At 44.9% G+C, this 19,557-nt stretch overlaps 1 protein-coding gene across 1 annotated transcript in view; it reads left to right on the top strand.

Moving 5' to 3' along the window:
* The window catches only part of RMDN2 (regulator of microtubule dynamics 2), a 113,214-nt gene that overhangs the window by 90,211 nt on the left and 3,446 nt on the right, over nucleotides 1–19,557 (top strand). The window contains exons 8-10 of the mRNA XM_068232144.1: nucleotides 5,262–5,360; nucleotides 11,046–11,099; nucleotides 13,986–14,066. Coding sequence (XP_068088245.1) covers nucleotides 5,262–5,360; nucleotides 11,046–11,099; nucleotides 13,986–14,066 — 234 coding nt within the window. The remainder of the gene's footprint in view (nucleotides 1–5,261; nucleotides 5,361–11,045; nucleotides 11,100–13,985; nucleotides 14,067–19,557) is intronic.

The following is a 19,557-nucleotide window of genomic DNA, read 5'->3' as shown; positions in this document are numbered from 1 at the left end:
GCGGCGGCAAAGTGGCAGCCCCAGGACCACGTAACGCAGATTGGCGTCAGGTCCTGGGGCACTCTCTGGCCGGGGATCGCGCGCTGGGATGCGCGCGCATCCACCGGCAATAGGCTCCGCCCACCCGCGACGTCAACCCGCCGGCCAATCGGAAGCGCCGGCGGGTTGTTAACCCCGCGATCGCCGCTACAAAGTGTATAATACACTTTGTAATGTATACAAAGTGTATTATACTGGCTGCCTCCTGCCCTGGTGGTCCCAGTGTCCGAGGGACCACCAGGGCAGGCTGCAGCCACCCTAGTCTGCACCCAAACACACTGATCTGCCCCCCCCCTGCCCCCTGATCGCCCACAGTACCCCTCAGACCCCCCCCTGCCCACCCCCCAGACCACCATTTGCACACAATCACCCCCCTAATCACCAATCAATCACTCCCTGTCACTATCTGTCAACGCTATTTTTTTTTTTAGTCCCTAAACTGCCCCCTGCTCCCTCCTGATCACCCCCCCACCCCTCAGATTCTCCCCAGACCCCCCCAGACCCTCCCCCCCCTGTGTACTGTATGCATCTATCCCCCCTGATCAACTATCAATCACCTGTCAATCACCTGTCAATCACCTGTCAATCACCCGTCAATCACCCCCTGTCACTGCCACCCATCAATCAGCCCCTAACCTGCCCCTTGCGGGCAATCTGATCACCCACCCACACCAATAGATCGCCCGCAGATCCGACATCAGATCACCTCCCAAATCCATCGTTTACATCTATTCTCTCCTCTAAACACCCACTAATTACCCATCAATCACCCATCAATCACCCCCTATCACCACCTGTCACTGTTACCCATCAGATTAGACCCTTGCGGGCACCCAATCGCCCGCCCACACACTCAGATTGCCCTCAACCCCCCCCCCTTATCGATTCGCCAGTGCATTATTTACATCCGTTCTTCCCTGTAATAACCCACTGATCACCTGTCAATCACCCCCTGTCACTGCCACCCATCAATCACCCTCTGTCACTGCCACCCATCAATCAGCCCCTAACCTGCCCCTTGCGGGCAATCTGATCACCCACCCACACCAATAGATCGCCCGCAGATCCGACATCAGATCACCTACCAAATCCATCGTTTACATCTATTCTCTCCTCTAAACACCCACTAATTACCCATCAATCACCCCCTATCACCACCTGTCACTGTTAGCCATCAGATTAGACCCTTGCGGGCACCCAATCGCCCGCCCACACGCTCAGATTGCCCTCAAACCCCCCCTTATCGATTCGCCAGTGCATTATTTACATCCGTTCTTCCCTGTAATAACCCACTGATCACCTGTCAATCACCCCCTGTCACTGCCACCCATCAATCACCCCCTGTCACTGCCACCCATCAATCAGCCCCTAACCTGCCCCTTGCGGGCAATCTGATCACCCACCCACACCAATAGATCGCCCGCAGATCCGACATCAGATCACCTCCCAAGCTCAGTGTTTACATCTATTCTCTCCTCTAAACACCCACTAATTACCCATCAATCACCCCCTATCACCACCTGTCACTGTTACCCATCAGATTAGACCCTAATCTGCCCCTTGCGGGCACCCAATCACCCGCCCACACCTCAGAACGCCCTCAGACCCCAGCCCTGATCACCTCGCTAGTGCATTGCTTGCATCTATTTCCCCCCTCTAATCACACCTTGAGACACCCATAAATCACCTCCTGTCACCCTCTAGCACACCTACCCATCAGATCAGGCCCTAATTTGCCCCGTGTGGGCTCCTGATCACTCGGCCAAACCCTCAGATCCCCCTCAGACCCCCTTCCGATCACCTCCCCAGTGCATTGATTGCATCTATTTTCCCCTCTAACCGCCCCCTGAGACACCCATCAATCACCTCCTGTCACCCCCCTAGCACTCCTATCTATCAGATCAGGCCCAATACATCCTGTCATCTAAAAGGCCACCCTGCTTATGACCGTTTCCACAAAATTTGCCCTCTCATAGACCACCTGTCATCAAAATTTGCAGATGCTTATACCCCTGAACAGTCATTTTGAGAAATTTGGTTTCCAGACTACTCACAGTTTTGGGCCCGTAAAATGCCAGGGCAGTATAGGAACCCCACAAGTGACCCCATTTTAGAAAGAAGACACCCCAAGGTATTCTGTTAGGTGTATGATGAGTTCATAGAAGATTTTATTTTTTGTCAAAAGTTAGCGGAAATTGGATTTTTATTGTTTTTTCACAAAGTGTCATTTTTCACTAACTTGTGACAAAAAATAAAATCTTCTATGAACTCACCATACCCCTAACGGAATACCTTGGGGTGTCGTCTTTCTAAAATGGGGTCACTTGTGGGGTTCCTATACTGCCCTGGCATTTTAGGGGCCCTAAACCGTGGGGAGTAGTCTAGAAAACAAATGCCTCAAAATGACCTGTGAATAGGACGTTGGGCCTCTTAGCGCACCTAGGCTGCAAAAAAGTGTCACACATGTAGTATCGCCATACTCAGGAGAAGTAGTATAATGTGTTTTGTGGTGTATTTTTACACATACCCATGCTGGGTGGGAGAAATCTCTCTGTAAATGGACAATTGTGTGTAAAAAAAATCAAAAATGTGTCATTTACAGAGATATTTCTCCCACCCAGCATGGTTATATGTAAAAATACACCACAAAACACATTATACTACTTCTTCTGAGTACGGCGATACCACATGTGTGACACTTTTTTTGCAGCCTAACTGTGCTAAGGGGCCCAAAGTCCAATGAGTACCTTTAGGATTTCACAGGTCATTTTGAGACATTTGGGTTCAAGACGACTACTCACGGTTTAGGGCCCCTAAAATGCCAGGGCAGTATTGGAACCCCACAAATGACCCCATTCTAGAAAGAAGACACCCCAAGGTATTCCGTTAGGAGTATGGTGAGTTCATAGAAGATTTTATTTTTTGTCACAAGTTAGCGGAAATTGATATGTATTGTTTTTTTTTTCACAAAGTGTCATTTTCCGCTAACTTGTGACAAAAAAAAAATCTTCTATGAACTCACCATACCCCTAACGGAATACCTTGGGGTGTCTTCATTCTAAAATGGGGTCACTTGTGGGGTTCCTATACTGCCCTGGCATTTTAGGGGCCCTAAACCGTGAGGAGTAGTCTAGAATCCAAATGCCTCAAAATGACCTGTGAATAGGACGTTAGGCCCCTTAGCGCACCTAGGTTGCAAAAAAGTGTCACACATGTGGTATCGCTGTACTCAGAAGAAGTAGTATAATGTGTTTTGAGGTGTATTTTTATACATACCCATGCTGGGTGGGAGAAATCTCTCTGTAAATGGACAATTGTGTGTAAAAAAAATCAAATAATTGTCATTTACAGAGATATTTCTCCCACCTAGCATCTGTATGTGTAAAAATACACCCCAAAACACATTATACTACTTCTCCTGAGTACGGCGGTACCACATGTGTGGCACTTTCTTGCACCCTAAGTGCGCTAAGGGGCCCAAAGTCCAATGAGTACCTTTAGTATTTCACAGGTCATTTTGCGACATTTGGTTTCAAGACTACTCCTTACGGTTTAGGGCCCCTAAAATGCCAGGGCAGTATAGGAACCCCACAAATGACCCCATTTTAGAAAGAAGACACCCCAAGGTATTCCGTTAGGAGTATGGTGAGTTCATAGAAGATTTTATTTTTGTCACAAGTTAGCAGAAAATGACACTTTGTGAAAAAAAACAATTAAAATCAATTTCCGCTAACTTGTGACAAAAAAAAAAATCTTCTATGAACTCACCATCCTCCTAATGGAATACCTTGGGGTGTCTTCTTTCTAAAATGGGGTAATTTGTGGGATTCCTATACTGTCCTGGCATTTTAGGGGCCCTAAACTGTGAGGAGCAGTCTTGAAACGAAATTTCTCAAAATGACCTGTGAAATCCTAAAGGTACTCATTGGACTTTGGGCCCCTTAGCGCAGTTAGGGTGCAAAAAAGTGCCACACATGTGGTATCGCCGTACTCAGGAGAAGTAGTATAATGTGTTTTGGGGTGTATTTTTCCACATACCCATGCTGAGTGGGAGAAATATCTCTATAAATTGACAATTGTGTGTTAAAAAAAGAAAACAATTGTCATTTACGGAGATATTTCTCCCACCCAGCATGGGTATGTGTAAAAATACACCCCAAAACACATTATACTACTTCTCCTGAGTACGGCAATACCACATGTGTGGCACTTTTTTGCAGCCTAACTGTGCTAAGGGGCCCAAAGTCCAATGAGCATCTTTAGGCTTTACAGGGGTGCTTACAATTAGGCACCCCCCAAAATGCCAGGACAGTGAACACACCCCACAAATGACCCCATTTTGGAAAGTAGACACTTCAAGGTATTCAGAGAGTAGCATAGTGAGTCCGTGGCAGATTTCATTTTTTTTTTTGTCGCAAGTTAGAAGAAATGGAAACTTTTTTTTTTCTTTTTTTTTTGTTACAAAGTGTCATTTTCCGCTAACTTGTGACAAAAAATAAAATCTTCTATGAACTCACCATGCCTCTCACTGAATACTTTGGGATGTCTTCTTTCCAAAATGGGGTCATTTGGGGGGGATTTGTACTATCCTGGAATTTTAGCCCCTCATGAAACCTGACAGGTGCGCAGAAAAGTCAGAGATGCTTGAAAATGGGAAAATTCACTTTTGGCACCATAGTTTGTAAACGCTATAACTTTTACCCAATCCAATAAATATACACTGAATGGGTTTTTTTTTATCAAAGACATGTAGCAGAATAACTTTCACGCTCAAATGTATAGGAAATTTTACTTTATTTGAAAAATGTCAGCACAGAAAGTTAAAAAAGTCATTTTTTTGACAAAATTCATGTCTTTTTTGATGAATATAATAAAAACTAAAACTCGCAGCAGCAATCAAATAGCACCGAAAGAAAGCTGTATTAGTGACAAGAAAAGGAGGTAGAATTCATTTAGGTGGTAGGTTGTATGACTGAGCAATAAACCGTGAAAGCTGCAGTGGTCCGAATGGAAAAAAAGGCTCTGGTCCTTAAGGGGTTTTATGACTGCAGTCCTTAAGTGGTTAAGGCGTTATTACTTCTTCTCCTGTACGGGGATGGAGCCAGTAAAAGAAGAGGCCAGAGGTTTATTCCTTATGATATAGTTAGGCTACTGTATACTGTATGTTTGCATTGCTTTGCAGAGAGCATCCAGACACTCACAGCCATTTGCTTTCTCCCCAGGTGTCTCAGCTGTCCTGGATAGAGAGAAAAGTTGCTGCTACTCTTTTTGGAAATCCACCCACTTCCACTGTACAGGAGGCCCTACAGCATTTCCTTAAGGCAAATATTTAATTTCGTTTCAGTGAATGAGAACATCTATTTACTTGTGTTATGTTTTATTATAAATAAATTACTGCATAGTGTTCGCACAAGGCACATTCTTACAGTCGTTGCCTGCGACTAAATAATGTAATAGACACAACAGACAAATGATAAAGAAAGACTCGTATGACGTATGTGTTCAAAAAAACGCCACCACTGAATGCTGTGACCTAATGCTTCTGTCTACTTTATGGATTCTCTAGTAAACAATGGCAAATGCCTCACCTGCTCTGATTCTAATACTTCAAGTCACTGGCCCAGAATGAGCACGCAGATCAGATGCTCTGACTCCACTGGCTGCATGCGCGTTGCAGGTGTGTGACTCAAACACAACTATAACCAAGGGCTGAGCATGACTGCCAGGCAACTGGCACTGTTTATAAGTAAATATAGATGTCAGCCATGCTATTCTTCTCACTTCAGACTCCCTTTAAGGGCCTATTTACAATTAATCAGTTGGCATGCGTTGTGCATTAGTGCGTGTTGGTACGCGTTTTTCCTTTTGCAGTGCATTGGAAAGAAGATTTCAGTTAAAACGCGTTAAAGAGAAACTCCGATCCAAGAATTAAACTTTATCCCAATCAGTAGCTGATACCCCTATTACATGAGAAATCTATTCCTTTTCACAAACAGACCATCAGGGGGCTCTGTATTGCTGATATTGTGATAAACTCCTCCCAAAATAAACTCTTGAGTACGTACTCCTGGCAGTTTCCTGTCTGGGAACCTTGTTGCATTGTGGGAAATAGCTGTTTACAGCTGTTTCCACCTGCAAAAAAACCATGCAGCAGCTACATCACCTGCCAACGGTAAAAATGTCACCATGTAATAAATGTCAGAATGTAAATCGGGATTTAAAAGATTTTACAATGGGCAAACACTGACTAAATCATTTATACATAATTATTGTAAAAATGAAGCACTTTTTTTTATTACATTATTTTCACTGGAGTTCCTCTTTAAGTGTGAACGGTGCCATAGAAAAACATGGGCATTACTTTGAAAATCTGTTTTCTTTCAGTTATAACGGAGAGCAACTGACTAAGTGTAAAAGAGGCCTAACTGTCCAGATCAATATCCCATATGGGAGAGAGATTACCTTTGATAATAAAATATTATACAGACAAACCTTTGCACAATCCACAAAAAAAAAAAAGGGTGCTGGTATTCCTCGTGAAAGCTTCCATACTTTTTAGTAAGGAGGCTTTTTGGTCTCTTTCAATCCCTTAAACACTCCTAGGAGTTTTGGTTCACAACAAGCTTGCGGGGCAATCTGTAACTATGGGTGTTTCAAGTCCTACTACCCCATAGAGCCACATAAATCCATGCCAAGCACTGATTAGGATCAACCAGTTCGAAACAGTCTGTATGCATGTTGGATTAGTTTGGCTCTGTAATAACAAGCTGACACATCATTACATTCCAGCAGTTCTGGGGGTGTGTTTAGCTATTAAGGGCAACAAAGGGTCAATTTGCATATTTGGCAGTGATGCACGGTGGGACACCTCAGAGCTCACTCCAACCGGAACGTTAGCAAATACCTTCTGTTTTAAGAAGGCAAAATTCTGTTTTACATAGCATTTTTTTAGTAAGGTGGCTTTTTGGTCCTTTACAGCCCCACACACTCTTAGGAGTTCTGATTCACCATGAGCTTGTTGTGGGAAATCTGTAATACTTCTGTGATACTTCCAGTTCCAGCAGCAGTCCGTACATTCATCTTTTGTGAAATCTCATCAGTGGAGTGTTAGCATGCAGTATGTGATAGCAACACATGCATTGTCAAGTAGCTGAGTACATTCAGTGTGTGCCAACTTCCTTGCAGAGTATAGTCTACATCCCCTTTTGTGAACATTAGGAAACAATGTTATTTGGTTAGAGTCACATGGCAATGAAAAATCTGTATTACTTATAGAATGTGTAATTTATTTATATATTATTTCATGTACCCAGCCTGCCAAGCTGAAAGTTTATTACAGAAATATGGGTATTCCTCAATTTCTTTGAGTGGCTCGTGTGTGTCACCGCTCTTACTAAACATTGTGTGCTAATAATTGTCTTCCCTTTTTTAGTATCACAGATCACATGCACTAGCATCAACTATTACAGAGTCATAAGGCCTCTGTTGTTTGAATATATTTTCTGTGTGAGCAAGTATCCCTTACACTTACCCAATATTCTAAATTCCACATTTAGCTTAGTAATTTATTTTTAGGTGAACTCATGCATGTGGCTCTTTTGAGAGTTTTTTTATAGATTGAGAAAAGCCTTTACTGTGGACTTAAAGCGGCACAGCACTTTTACTAAAAGTAGAAGATATTTAAGGGGAATGCTCTTTCTGACAGGCCTTCAGGATAGCTACCATTAGATCTGCCTCCCCCTCTCCCCCATGGAGCAAGGTATAGGTGTCTGCAGTATAGGTTAGCCAGGTCTAGTTGCCCCCAGTATTATAAGCCAGCTCTAGGTCTCCCCCAGTATAGGTAGCCAGGTATAGTTGCCCCAAAGTAGGCTAGCTAGGTAGGTGCCCGTATAGTTGGCACCAGTATAGGTTAGCTAGGTAGGTGCCTCCAGTATAGGGTAGCCCGTATAGTTGCCACCTGTACAGGTTAGATAGGTAGGTGCCCCCAGTATAGGTTAGATAGGTAGGTGCCCCCAGTATACGTTAGATGGCTAGGTTCCCCCAGTATAGGTTAGATAGGTAGGTGCCCTGGGTATAGGTTAGATGGGTAGGTGCCCTGAGTATAGGTTAGATGGGTAGGAGCCCCCAGTATAGGTTAGATAGATAAGTGCCCCCCGAGTATAGGTTAGATAGGTGGGTGCCTTCAGCATAGGCACAGCAGTGTGGGGAGCGGGCATAGTGTAGTTACAACTCATTTTCTGCGATCCCCCGCAGCCTCTATCTCCTTCCTGTCCCAGGCGTCTGTTGCATTGGTAACAGTGCCCGCTGCGATGACATGTGTTCACGTCATCACAGGGAGGCGCTGTTACCAATGCGATGGACACCTGGGAGAGGAAGAGAGGCTGCATGCGTGCAGGGATTGTGGCAGGTGAGTTGTAACTGCTATGCCCGCTCCCCGCACCGCTGCGCCCACCCTCCCTGCCACTCAATCCGGCGCCCTGCACTATTTCCATAGATACGGGGCTGGGCAGATCCAACTAGCTATAAATCAGTACATAGCAAATGCTGTAATAAAGACACATATAAAACTTTGTATGAATATAAGAATCTAATAAGTCTGAAGGACAGTGTCACAGCTTCTCTAATAGCATATGTATATTGTTCAAGCTTTCTCTTCCCCTTTAAAATATGTGAATGCCTAAGCCTGAACATAAGGGAGTTACTCATAGGGGTGGGTGCAGAACCTCAGAGGGGAGGGGGTGTTGTGGGGGGAGTGATATGATATGTAGTTCCGCCCTTGCTTGCTTGGTTATGACTCTCCTGGTACAGTCCCGACAAAGCAATTAGAATAACCTACCACCAGTTTTGCACTTCACTTTCGATGTCTTTTGGACACTACTCCATGGTGTCATTGGCAGCATCAGCACAGCTCCATGTACTTACTGTTACACCTAATTCTCACTTCCCTGACGGGTGGTTCTGGATGGAGTGGCAATTATGTTGAAAACTGGCAGCCCATCTTCCCAATGCCACTGCACTGCCCACTCCAGTAATGTCAGACTCTGGGAAGGGAGCCTCAGACATGTCTCTAGATGCAAATTGTTTCTTCCTCTCACCTCCCTCTAACATTGGCAGAAAGAATGGCTGGCCTATGCACCTACATTGCACCCCATCGAGGAGCAAGCCCAACCAGTAAGTGACTCTTCTCTTGCCCACAGGACCCCTTACCGTCTCCACAACCAGTTGTCAGTACTAAAGACCGGGAAAAAAATATGATTTTGAATATATTAATACATGATTTTGTAATTTAACATTATAATCAGTATCTCATTTCCAGCTTATTCAGCAGCCAGCTATGAGTTGAGAAGTATGCTGAATTATGTTCCTAGCAGCAATGGCAACAGTTCATAGTTTGTGGATGTCTCCACTCCAGCTTTCCATTTCTTCCGTCCTATTTCCCTCTGCAGTGAGTTCTTCATTTATCCTTGTCATCGGGATCAAAGCACGACTGTTCTTGTGCCTTGTTCTTTTTGTGGCAGATTGATTTTTATGATCTTGGCCAAGTATTTGAGGTCACTGTAATACTGCAGAACAAAGTGAGACCGGTCATACGCCTCTGTGATGAAACTGCCTAATGGATAGGAGTCTTCTTCTACTCTGTGGCAGGGAGAGTGCCATCAATTACCAGCAAATAACCATGTCTGTTTGTGACCAGGAGTAGAGTTGGCTATCGTCAGTCTCTGTCTAATACATGGGAAATAAAAATGATTCAGAAAAAAGGTTAAAGAGAACCCGGGGTGGGTTTGAAGAATATTATCTGCATACAGAGGCTGGATCTGCCTATACAGCCCAGCCTCTGTTGCTATCCCAAACCCCCCTAAGGTCCCCCTGCACTCTGCAATCCCTCATAAATCACAGCCACGCTGCTGACACACAGCTTGTCAGAGCTGGCTGTGTTTATCTCTATAGTGTCAGTCTGCTGCTCTCCCCGCCTCCTGCAGAACCCCAGTCCCCTGCTGATTGGAGGGAAGGGACGGGGGCAGGGACCGGAGCTATGCAGGAGGCGGGGGAGCAGCTGAGACTGGCACTACAGATGTAAACACAGCCTCACAGCATGGCTGTGATTTATGAGGGATTGCAGAGTGCAGGGGGACCTTAGTGGGGTTTGGGATAGCAACAGAGGCTTGGCTGTATAGGCAGATCCAGCCTCTGTATGCAGATAACATTCTTTAAACTACACTGACCAGACGTCTCGTTTTACCTGGGACATGTCCCAGGTTCAGGGTCCCTTGTCCCAGGCTGCAATGTGTCCCAGGTTATGTCCCACTTTTGGCCACCGGGTGTCCCAGCCGTGGGACTCTGTAGCCGCATGAGGTAATGTTTGCCTCATTTACGGTTCATTATGGAGTCAAAGTAATAGTTTTCTGCTGCATTTCATGTGTCAGAGGTAACGATAGTTACTGACATCCATGATGCAAATCTCCCATTTCACTACATTGTTCTGGGAACATTGCTTCCTTATGTGTTTAGGGAACATTGCCTAATTACCTTTAGGGTCACTTTGCCTATCTGTGTTTTGGGAGGAAACTCTGGCCCACTGCATCAGTTACATTATAGTTCGCTCCGCCCACATATCATGGACATGCCCATTTTCCCCTCGATGGTCATGGACACGCCCATTTATCAGAGCTGCGAGTTTTGCGCACCGCACTAGCTCCCACCTCCCGTCCCAGGTTGAGCCAAGAAAAATCTGGTCACTATATTTAAACACACCTCGGGTTCTCTTTAAAGTACAGCAGAGTGCTTTCTATGGAACTCATGTTCTCAATACCTCTGAGCTTAAACACCATAGATCATAAATACTGTAACACAATAATAATGTGACCAATAATGTCCTCCACAGTAGACAGCAGGAGTGTTTCACAGTCTGTTTTTATTTTTTTTCTTTCTTGATTTCATATGCAAGTTTTATACTTTGCTATCTTTTTTATTTGATAATTTTTGCTACTTTTTTTTTTTTATTTTAGGCAGAAGAAATGCATCCGGGTTACTCCAAATACAATTATGTGTTTCTGGCAAAGGTAACTAAAGCATTTTTCTCCATCATTATGCAGCTTCAGAGAAGGTCAATGATAATGACTTACATACAAACTTTAGTGAATCAGAAGTTTGCCTTCTTAAAACAGAAAGTATTTGTGATTATTCAGAATGGAGTGAGCAAATGATGTCTCCCACAATACACCACTGCTAAATATGCAAATCAGTGATGCATTGTGGGAGACATCATAGGCTCACTCCAATCTGAATAATCGCAAATACCTTCTATTTTAAGAAGGCACATTTTTGATTTGCATAACAATTTAGTAAGAGGGCTTTTTGGCCCTTTGAAGCCCCTTATACACAGGAGTTTTTGTTCACCATGAGCTTGCTTGTAATACAGCTTTTAGGTAAATTATATGCAGCTTTATGTTGACTCTATCGCTAGTGGTTGGCACAGGTTTTCACAGTGCAGAGTCTTCTGTAAGTAGTCATTGCTCTTCACTTCTTTAATGCAAGTGACTAAAAGGCTGCAGCCTGTGGAATTGCCCACCGGTGACAGGGAAAACAGGTGGAGATGTGGCAAGAAAGCAGTGACAAGCAAACTGGAGTCCTTGAAACTGGTTGGGAAAAGCAGGTGTCAATCGAGGAAAGTTCACAGCTGAAGTCTGGACTAGCCGGGATCTTGCACAGCAAGCGGATCTTGGGCAAAGTCACGATCAGGGACGGTGGAGTTCAAGGTCAGAGGCTGAAGTCAAGCAGGAAAAGTTAGACAAGTCAGGTCACAACAGGAGTACAGAGGAAGATAAATCAGGCAGGTCAGGCCACGATGGAAATTCAGGAATGACTAGGCACAGTATGGGGACTGATATAAGCTAACAGTGCTGTCAGAAAGGTGCTTATAGTAAGGCATTTTGGCATGTAGTCGTATGCACATGTGCAGACTTCCACATATTTCCATGTAAAATGAAAAAAGGAAGAGAGAGAGATCCCATAAAAATAGCACCACTCGATTGTATTAGGAAAATATATTTACATGCTATCTTTATTTTAGATTAGTCAAATATAGACAATAGACACTTACGATAATTCAATTGGTTAAAAACATTTAAAAATGATTGTACCCCATAAAACTCATTGCCAAAATTGGGCCATATGCAATATCCTCATATATATATATATATATTATCAACTCAATAATATCAGTAACTAAGCCCCCAGGTGGTTGAACCCGGGTTCAGTACAATGCAAGTCAGAGATGCAGATTGTGCAACATTATCTGTGTGTAAATAAAAATAAAAAAATCGACCATTAAATTAATTGTGAACAAGAAAACCCTCATAATGATCCGTATGACAACCTAATGGCAAAGTGTCAGTACTCGTTTGATCTATGCAGATGTCATTGGCATCCGCACAGCTCCATGTAGTTACTCACTCACTTCCCTGGAGGGTGGTTCTGGATGGAGTGGCAATCATGTTGAAAACTGGCAGCCCATCTTCCCAATACCCCTGCACTACCCACTCCAGTAAGTCAAACTCTGGGAAGGGAGCCTCAGCAATTCAACAGTGGAGCAGCCCATAGAAATGAAGTGCATAGTGTATTATATAGTAAGATACTTAGCCCACAGTGGTAAGGGGTGGTACAGACATCAGCTGTGCAGCAAGGAGAGACAGAGGACTCCCTCAATTAGGGAGTCCTCTGCCTCTCCTTGCCACACAGCCAATGTCTGTACCACTCCTCACTGTTCCACTGTTTAATTGCTGATTAATTTGTTATATCTGCATAGATATCTGAAGCTTTAGCACTTTGTCATTTGGTTGTCATAAGGTTTATCATGGGGGGGGGGGGGTTGTTTTTTTTTTGTACCATTGATTTAATGGTTGATTTTAAATTGGTACCTACAAACGAATATTACATACTTACCTCACCATCAGTTCTTCTCAGAAGCTCACCATTTTATTCCTTCCAGTTCCAAGTAGATCTAGCCAGACTTGTCTCTCCGGAAGTGGAAGTTGAAGCCTTAGGGCCATTTTTCACTATATCAGGTGCTGTGAGCTATAACTAAAAGGACAACTGATGTGCAAGGTAATGTCCATGTTTCCCTATGGCTTAAGGGATATTACTGCTTAACCTCCTTAGCGGTAACCCCGTGTGTGACACGGGGTAAGCCGCCGGAGGGTGCTGCTCAGGCCCTGCTGGGCCGATTTAAATAATTTTTTTTTTGCTGGACGCAGCTAGCACTTTGCTAGCTGCGCCAGCACCCCGATCGCCGCCGCCGCGCGCCCGATCGCCGCTATCCGGTGCGGCGCGCGCCCCCCCCCCCCCAGACCCCTGCGCTGCCTGGCCAATCAGTGGCAGGCAGCGCCAAGGGGTGGATCGGGTCTCCCAATGACGTCGGTGACGTCATCCCGCCCCGTCGCCATGGCGACGGGGGAAGCCCTCCAGGAAATCCCGTTCTTTGAACGGGATTTCCTGATCGCCTATCGCCGGAGGCGATCGGCGGGGCTGGGGGGATGCCGCTGAGCAGCGGCTACCATGTAGCGAGCCCTGGGCTCGCTACATGATTTAAAAAAAATTTTTTAAAAAAACTGCTGCGCTGCCCCCTGGCGGTATTTTTCATACCGCCAAGGGGGTTAACAGGGTTACGAAGTCATCAACATTTTTAAAATGGAGGACAGAGATTTCCATTGATCTATATGGAAAACAGGATGCAGGAGAGGTGAATGAGATTGATAAGCAGACCACGTGGGAGGTAAGTATGAAGTGTTTATGCTTATTTTGACTTTTATTTTTCAGTTCAGGTTTGCTTTAAGGTTATGCTTTGAGCTTACAATGTATTGTGTATGGTTGAATCTTGATGTGTGTAGCCACCATTACTCTTTAGCATCAGGATGTTTCAGCTCCATTTCACTGTTTATACTCTGCAGTGCTATAAAGATCTTGGACAGAAAGCTGTGGCTCTGAAGTACTGTGAAAATGCATCAGCGATGCCGTCCATCACTAAAGAGGTGAGGGAAGTGACTAATGGGTATTGTAGTCTGCAACATGGACTCTGCTCATATAACTTATGACCTGAATGCAATGAATGTAAAGGTCAATTTTATCACAGAACACGGTGAATAGTATTATTGACAACTATTACTAATTTATTATTATTAAAGAAATGTAAGTGATGGTGATCTTCTGACCCAAATAGTAAATGCAGTAACATACATGCAGCTACTGGTTGCATGGCTACTAGACAACACAGTCGTCTCAGTGTAACTTTTCAGTTTAAAGGACAGCTATCAAAAAAAGCATTTTTACATGAAGTCCATAATGTTAAAGCAAAGTACAAAATAAAAATAATAATCATTCGTATCCATCGTTACTTGTGGGTTTGGCTTTTACTAGTTACCTGAAAAACCCTGCCACCTTATCAGACTGTCAACGTCAGCTTGGTGAGCCCATCTGTCTTCACGGAGGAAGCCTCACTTTGAAGCATTATGTGGCCTAATCCATTTCCTGTCTGAACACCCCCCCCCCCCCCCAACACACACACACACACACACACACACACACGCGCTGGGATGTCAAGAGAGCTGCGCAATCGCGGCAACAACATAAGACAGACGAGAGAAATCAAGATGCACAATGTCCACTATTAGATCGGTAACATCCAAGGTGGGAGATGTCTTGAGTTAATGTCAATTTATTTTAATAAATATGCATGGCAATAGCAAGCAGCCTGCTAAGGAAAATCTAGTAGGTTGCCATCTATTACTGATTCAAAACATTGTGCTGATATATAGCATACAATGGATGTATAATTTAAAAAAATAAAAAACAGTATAAAGCATATATAAGATAGCGCTGCAATTCCAAGTCCACAAGCAGCAAATTTGGACAATAACAATACTAATTGGATAGTAGCAGTCCTAAATTCCTTTCCAAGCCAAAATACCACGCCCTCCATCCCCCTAGGGGTGGGGTCACAAATGAATTCAGTGTGGACTGGCAGAGTGAGCTGGCATCTGGAAGCCTATGAGGCGAGGAGACCATCCAGCCGGCTGGGCAGCCACCGTATGGAGTAGAGCCCATTAAACATCAGAGCGATTTTTTTTTATACTGCAAAAGCATATGAATGCACATTTTACATTTGATAAAACATTTGAATGGTTTTATGCTATGGAAGCATGTGTATTTTATGTTTGAGGTGAATATTCTTTGAAGACCAAGCAACATATGAGAGTACAGGAGGATAGTGACAGGCTGGAGATTGCCTAGGTCAGGGGTCTGCAACCCGCGGCTCCGGAGCCGCATGCGGCTCTTTTTCACCTTCGTCGCGGCTCCTAGGCGGCTCCAGTGTCAGTGGCTGCGGCGCGCGTGTGACGTGTGCTGTCGCTGACCGGCAGCCTATCAGAGAGGCCGCCGGACCAGTGCAGTGCAGGGCTTCGGGCGGCCATTTTCCCGTAGCCCTGCAGTGTAATGCAGGCAGGACGTGACGTAGGAAGAGGATTGTGGGAGTTGCGCGCCACAAGGACGGGACAGGAGGAGATCGTGACAGGAGGTCTTCTGACTAGGTGAGTAAATGGGTTTTTCTTTTCAGATCTGCTGAAGGATTGTGCATATGGGGGTCAGATCTGCTGAAGGATTGTGCATATGGGGCAGGGGCGTAGGAATAGGCCCTGCAGCCCCTGCGCTGCGCCCGCGGGGGGCCCGCTCGGGGCCGTTTTGTGGGTGCTGGAGGGGTGGCAGCATGAGGGGAAAGCCTTGCCCACAGTCGGCGGGGAGAGGGGTAGTTCCCCCCTCTCCCTCACTTTGGGGCTCTCCCCTCTGCGCTCCCCTCCAGCTCGTAAGTGTCTGTGGGGCTGTGGTGGGCAGCGAGCGGCGGGCAGATACATACCTGCTTCCGTGCGTTCCATCGGAGACTTCTCCCTCTAGCGGCTGACGTCACTCCCCGAGGTGAGGGAGAGGGGGGAACTACCCCTCTCCCCGCCGACTGTGGGCAAGGCTTTCCCCTCATGCTGCCACCCCTCCAGCACCCACAAAACGGCCGCGAGCGGGCCCCGGGGGGGGGGGGGGGCCCGCTCAGAAAATCTGCAGGGGGGCCCGGTGGGGCCTAGTTACGCCCCTGATATGGGGGTCATATCTGCTGAAGGATTGTGCATATGGGGGTCAGATCTGCTGAAGGATTGTGCATATGGGGGTCATATCTGCTAACGATTTGTGCATATGGGGGTCATTTCTGCTAACGATTTGTGCATATGGGGGTCATATCTGCTAACGATTTGTGCATATGGGGGTCATATCTGCTGAAGGATTGTGCATATGGGGGTCATATCTGCTAACGATTTGTGCATATGGGGGTCATATCTGCTAACGATTTGTGCATATGGGGGTCATATTTGCTGAAGGATTGTGCATATGGGGGTAATATCTGCTAACGATTTGTGCATATGGGGGTCATATCTGATAACGATTTGTGCCTATGGGGGTCATATCTGATAACGATTTGTGCATATGGGGGTCATATCTAATAACGATTTGTGCATATGGGGGTCATATCTAATAACGATTTGTGCATATGGGGGTCATATCTAATAACGATTTGTGCATATGGGGGTCATATCTGATAATGATTTGTTTTATAATGGTTTTGCGGCTCCCAGTTTTTTTTCTCTTTTCGGAAACGGGTCCAAGTGGCTCTTTATGTCTTAAAGGTTGCAGACCCCTGGCCTAGGTAAACATCCCAGAGGTGTTCTTAAGGTGAATGTCCTAACCTGAGGGTGTGGTGGAGGCTTTCATCTATAGAGGAATCCTATCCTGTCACGCATGTCTTCTGGCTTGGAAAGGAATTTAGGACTGCTGCTATCCAATTAGGATTGTGTCACAAGGCTGTCCAGTACAGCCCTTCCATAGATCGCAGTGCAGTACGGTGTCAATAGAGCCGCTGGGAGTCTGATGGCGGAGCGGAGTTCCTTCCATCAAGCAGGGCTCCCAGCAAAGCACACCACCAGGACTGCACGTCAAATGGCATTAGGCGGTCCTGGGGCTTCCGCCGCGCTCACGCCAATTGGCATGAGGCGGACGTTTAGTAGTTAAAGATTCTTTATTTATAAGATATACAAAAAGTAAAAACATAGCAAACAAGGCATCATGTCATGTAAAAAAATAAAAGCACACCAGATAACATAAGAACAGCAGCCTACCAGCACTGCTAGTAAATATATACATAGACATGATACAAATTTGTATCCAAACCATACAATAACCATTATACTATACCCAGGTAGACAAAAAATAAGCCTAAATATTAAATAGCTGAACTTATACATGACTGCCCCCATGTGTACTTATTACTGTCCCATGATCCACCCCGAAGGGTGGTTGAACTGAGCATTTAGGAAACCCTAGGGCCCTAAAGGAACTCACACCAGGGTGGAGGCCTGCATCGGGTCGGGTACATGCTGTTTGCCTGAAATGCGAGTCGGGTTCGGGTACCCGTTTTTTAATCGGATTGCGGGTCTGCGGGTGGGAGTACCAGATTCACCAGAAAGCAGGTTGCGAGTTGGGTGCGGGTAGCGGGGCTGTGGGTGCAGGTCTGAAAATAATATGGGGTCTCCATATTGCTATCTCCAAACAGGGATTTGAAGGAATTTATATATACCGTCTACCTCAGACAGCATAATAATAGAATACTATTTCTGCTGTATATTTACAGAGTTTGCCCAAACTCTGCTACAGTAATATTGTACTGACAATGTCAATGGTTGTAAAATGGAAACATTATTGAGTTGTGCATGTGCTGAGTGTATGTAATCAGCTAAATAGATCGCCTCAGGGAGTGTTTAAGGGAATGCTTTACTGCCTGACTCATCACAGGTAGTTTGTCAGTAGCCCTGAGAGAATTTTCCTTTGAGGAACACTAGTATACAATGTTCTATTAATTCCTCAATGTAGCATATTACAGGGTTAACATGCTTCAAACTCAGCTTGTTCAGACATGTCCAATTAGAAGTCAGGTCTGACCTGGGAAGCTTAAATAACTTCAAAAAAATGAATCACAGTTTTTAGATCTCATTCACAAATTATTAATGCAAAACAGATAATAATGAAGAGCTGTGAAGATCTTTACGGTACCATGCCAACTTCTTTAAAATGGTGATAAATGTAGGCAATACAGCAGAAACACTGAAAAATAACTCGCACCTGAACTGAGAGAAATATGGAGGCTGCCACATACCACTTGCCTGGCTATCCTGCTGATCATCTGCCTCTAATACTTTTAGCCATAGACCCTGACCAAGCATATGCAGATCAGGTGCTCTGACTGGATAAGCTGCCTGCTTGTTTCAGGTGTTTAATTCAGACACTACTGCAACCAAAGAGATCAGCGGGAGGCCAAGAAACTTGCATTGTTTAAAGGGAAATAAATGTGGCAGCATCCATATCCCTTTCACTTTAAAGGGAACCTGAAGTGAGAGGAATATGGAGGCTGCCATATTTATTTCCTTTTAAGCAATACCAGTTGCCCGGGTATCCTGCTAATCCTCTGCCGTTAATACTGTTGGCTATAGACCCTGAACAAGAATGCAGCAGATCAGGTGTTTTTGACATTGCCGTCATATCTGACAAAAAATCTGTCACCTGCTCAGATCGATCGCATGCTTTTCCATGAATTCTTATGCTAGGTACACACCATACAATTTTCTGTTAGATTTGCCTGCCAGATAGATGTTTTCCAATCATTGGAAAAAAACTATCTGGCAGGTAAATCTAACAGATAATTGTATGGTGTGTATCTAGCATTAGTGAGAATTTCTGTATATTGATTTGATAATCTCGAGTGTCTACTAATTGCTGTATGATCACATCTGCTTCTTTCTTTATTCAGGCAGCACACAGCAAATTTACAGGCAGTTTGTGCATCAGGCCCATAGAAACTTCCCACAGAAGACTTCCATGCTAGTTCCAGGGCTCTAAACTGTTGCAGTCTCACAGGAGTTCAATATGTAGCTTCAGTACAGGTTCACTTTACAGTCTGAGAGCTCTTTCACACCAAGACGTTGCGTTAGATGCGACGTTAAAGTCGCATAACGTGCCCCTAACGCAACGCATGTTAGCTTTGAAGTTGGACGTTATATAGAGCCGCGTTATGCGTCTCTTCATGCGTACGTGATCTTACGTGATGTATACTTTTTGACGCATATTATCGAACAAAAGCGGTGCATGCGTCAAATAAAAAAAAAAAAGTACTGAGCATGTGCAAACATTCAAACACAGCCACATACGAGTATAACGCACAGCACGCTGCACTTTTATTTACCGTGATGCGTTATACTCCAACGCAACGTGGGCACTGTGAACAGCCCATTCATTTATCATTGCTGTCAGTTGGGCTGCGTTACAGGCTGCTGTAACGTGCGTCTGTAATGTCCCACTGTGAAAGCAGTCTAAAGGCAATGGGACATGGACAGAGATTAATAGGAGCAACATCTTTCTCTTAGGGCCCTTTCA

The sequence above is a fragment of the Hyperolius riggenbachi genome, chromosome 4 (assembly GCF_040937935.1).
Source record: "Hyperolius riggenbachi isolate aHypRig1 chromosome 4, aHypRig1.pri, whole genome shotgun sequence".
NCBI classification, from domain to species: Eukaryota; Metazoa; Chordata; class Amphibia; order Anura; family Hyperoliidae; genus Hyperolius; species Hyperolius riggenbachi.
Note: the sequence above shows the minus strand (reverse complement) of the source record. Positions and strands in the feature narration are given on the sequence as shown.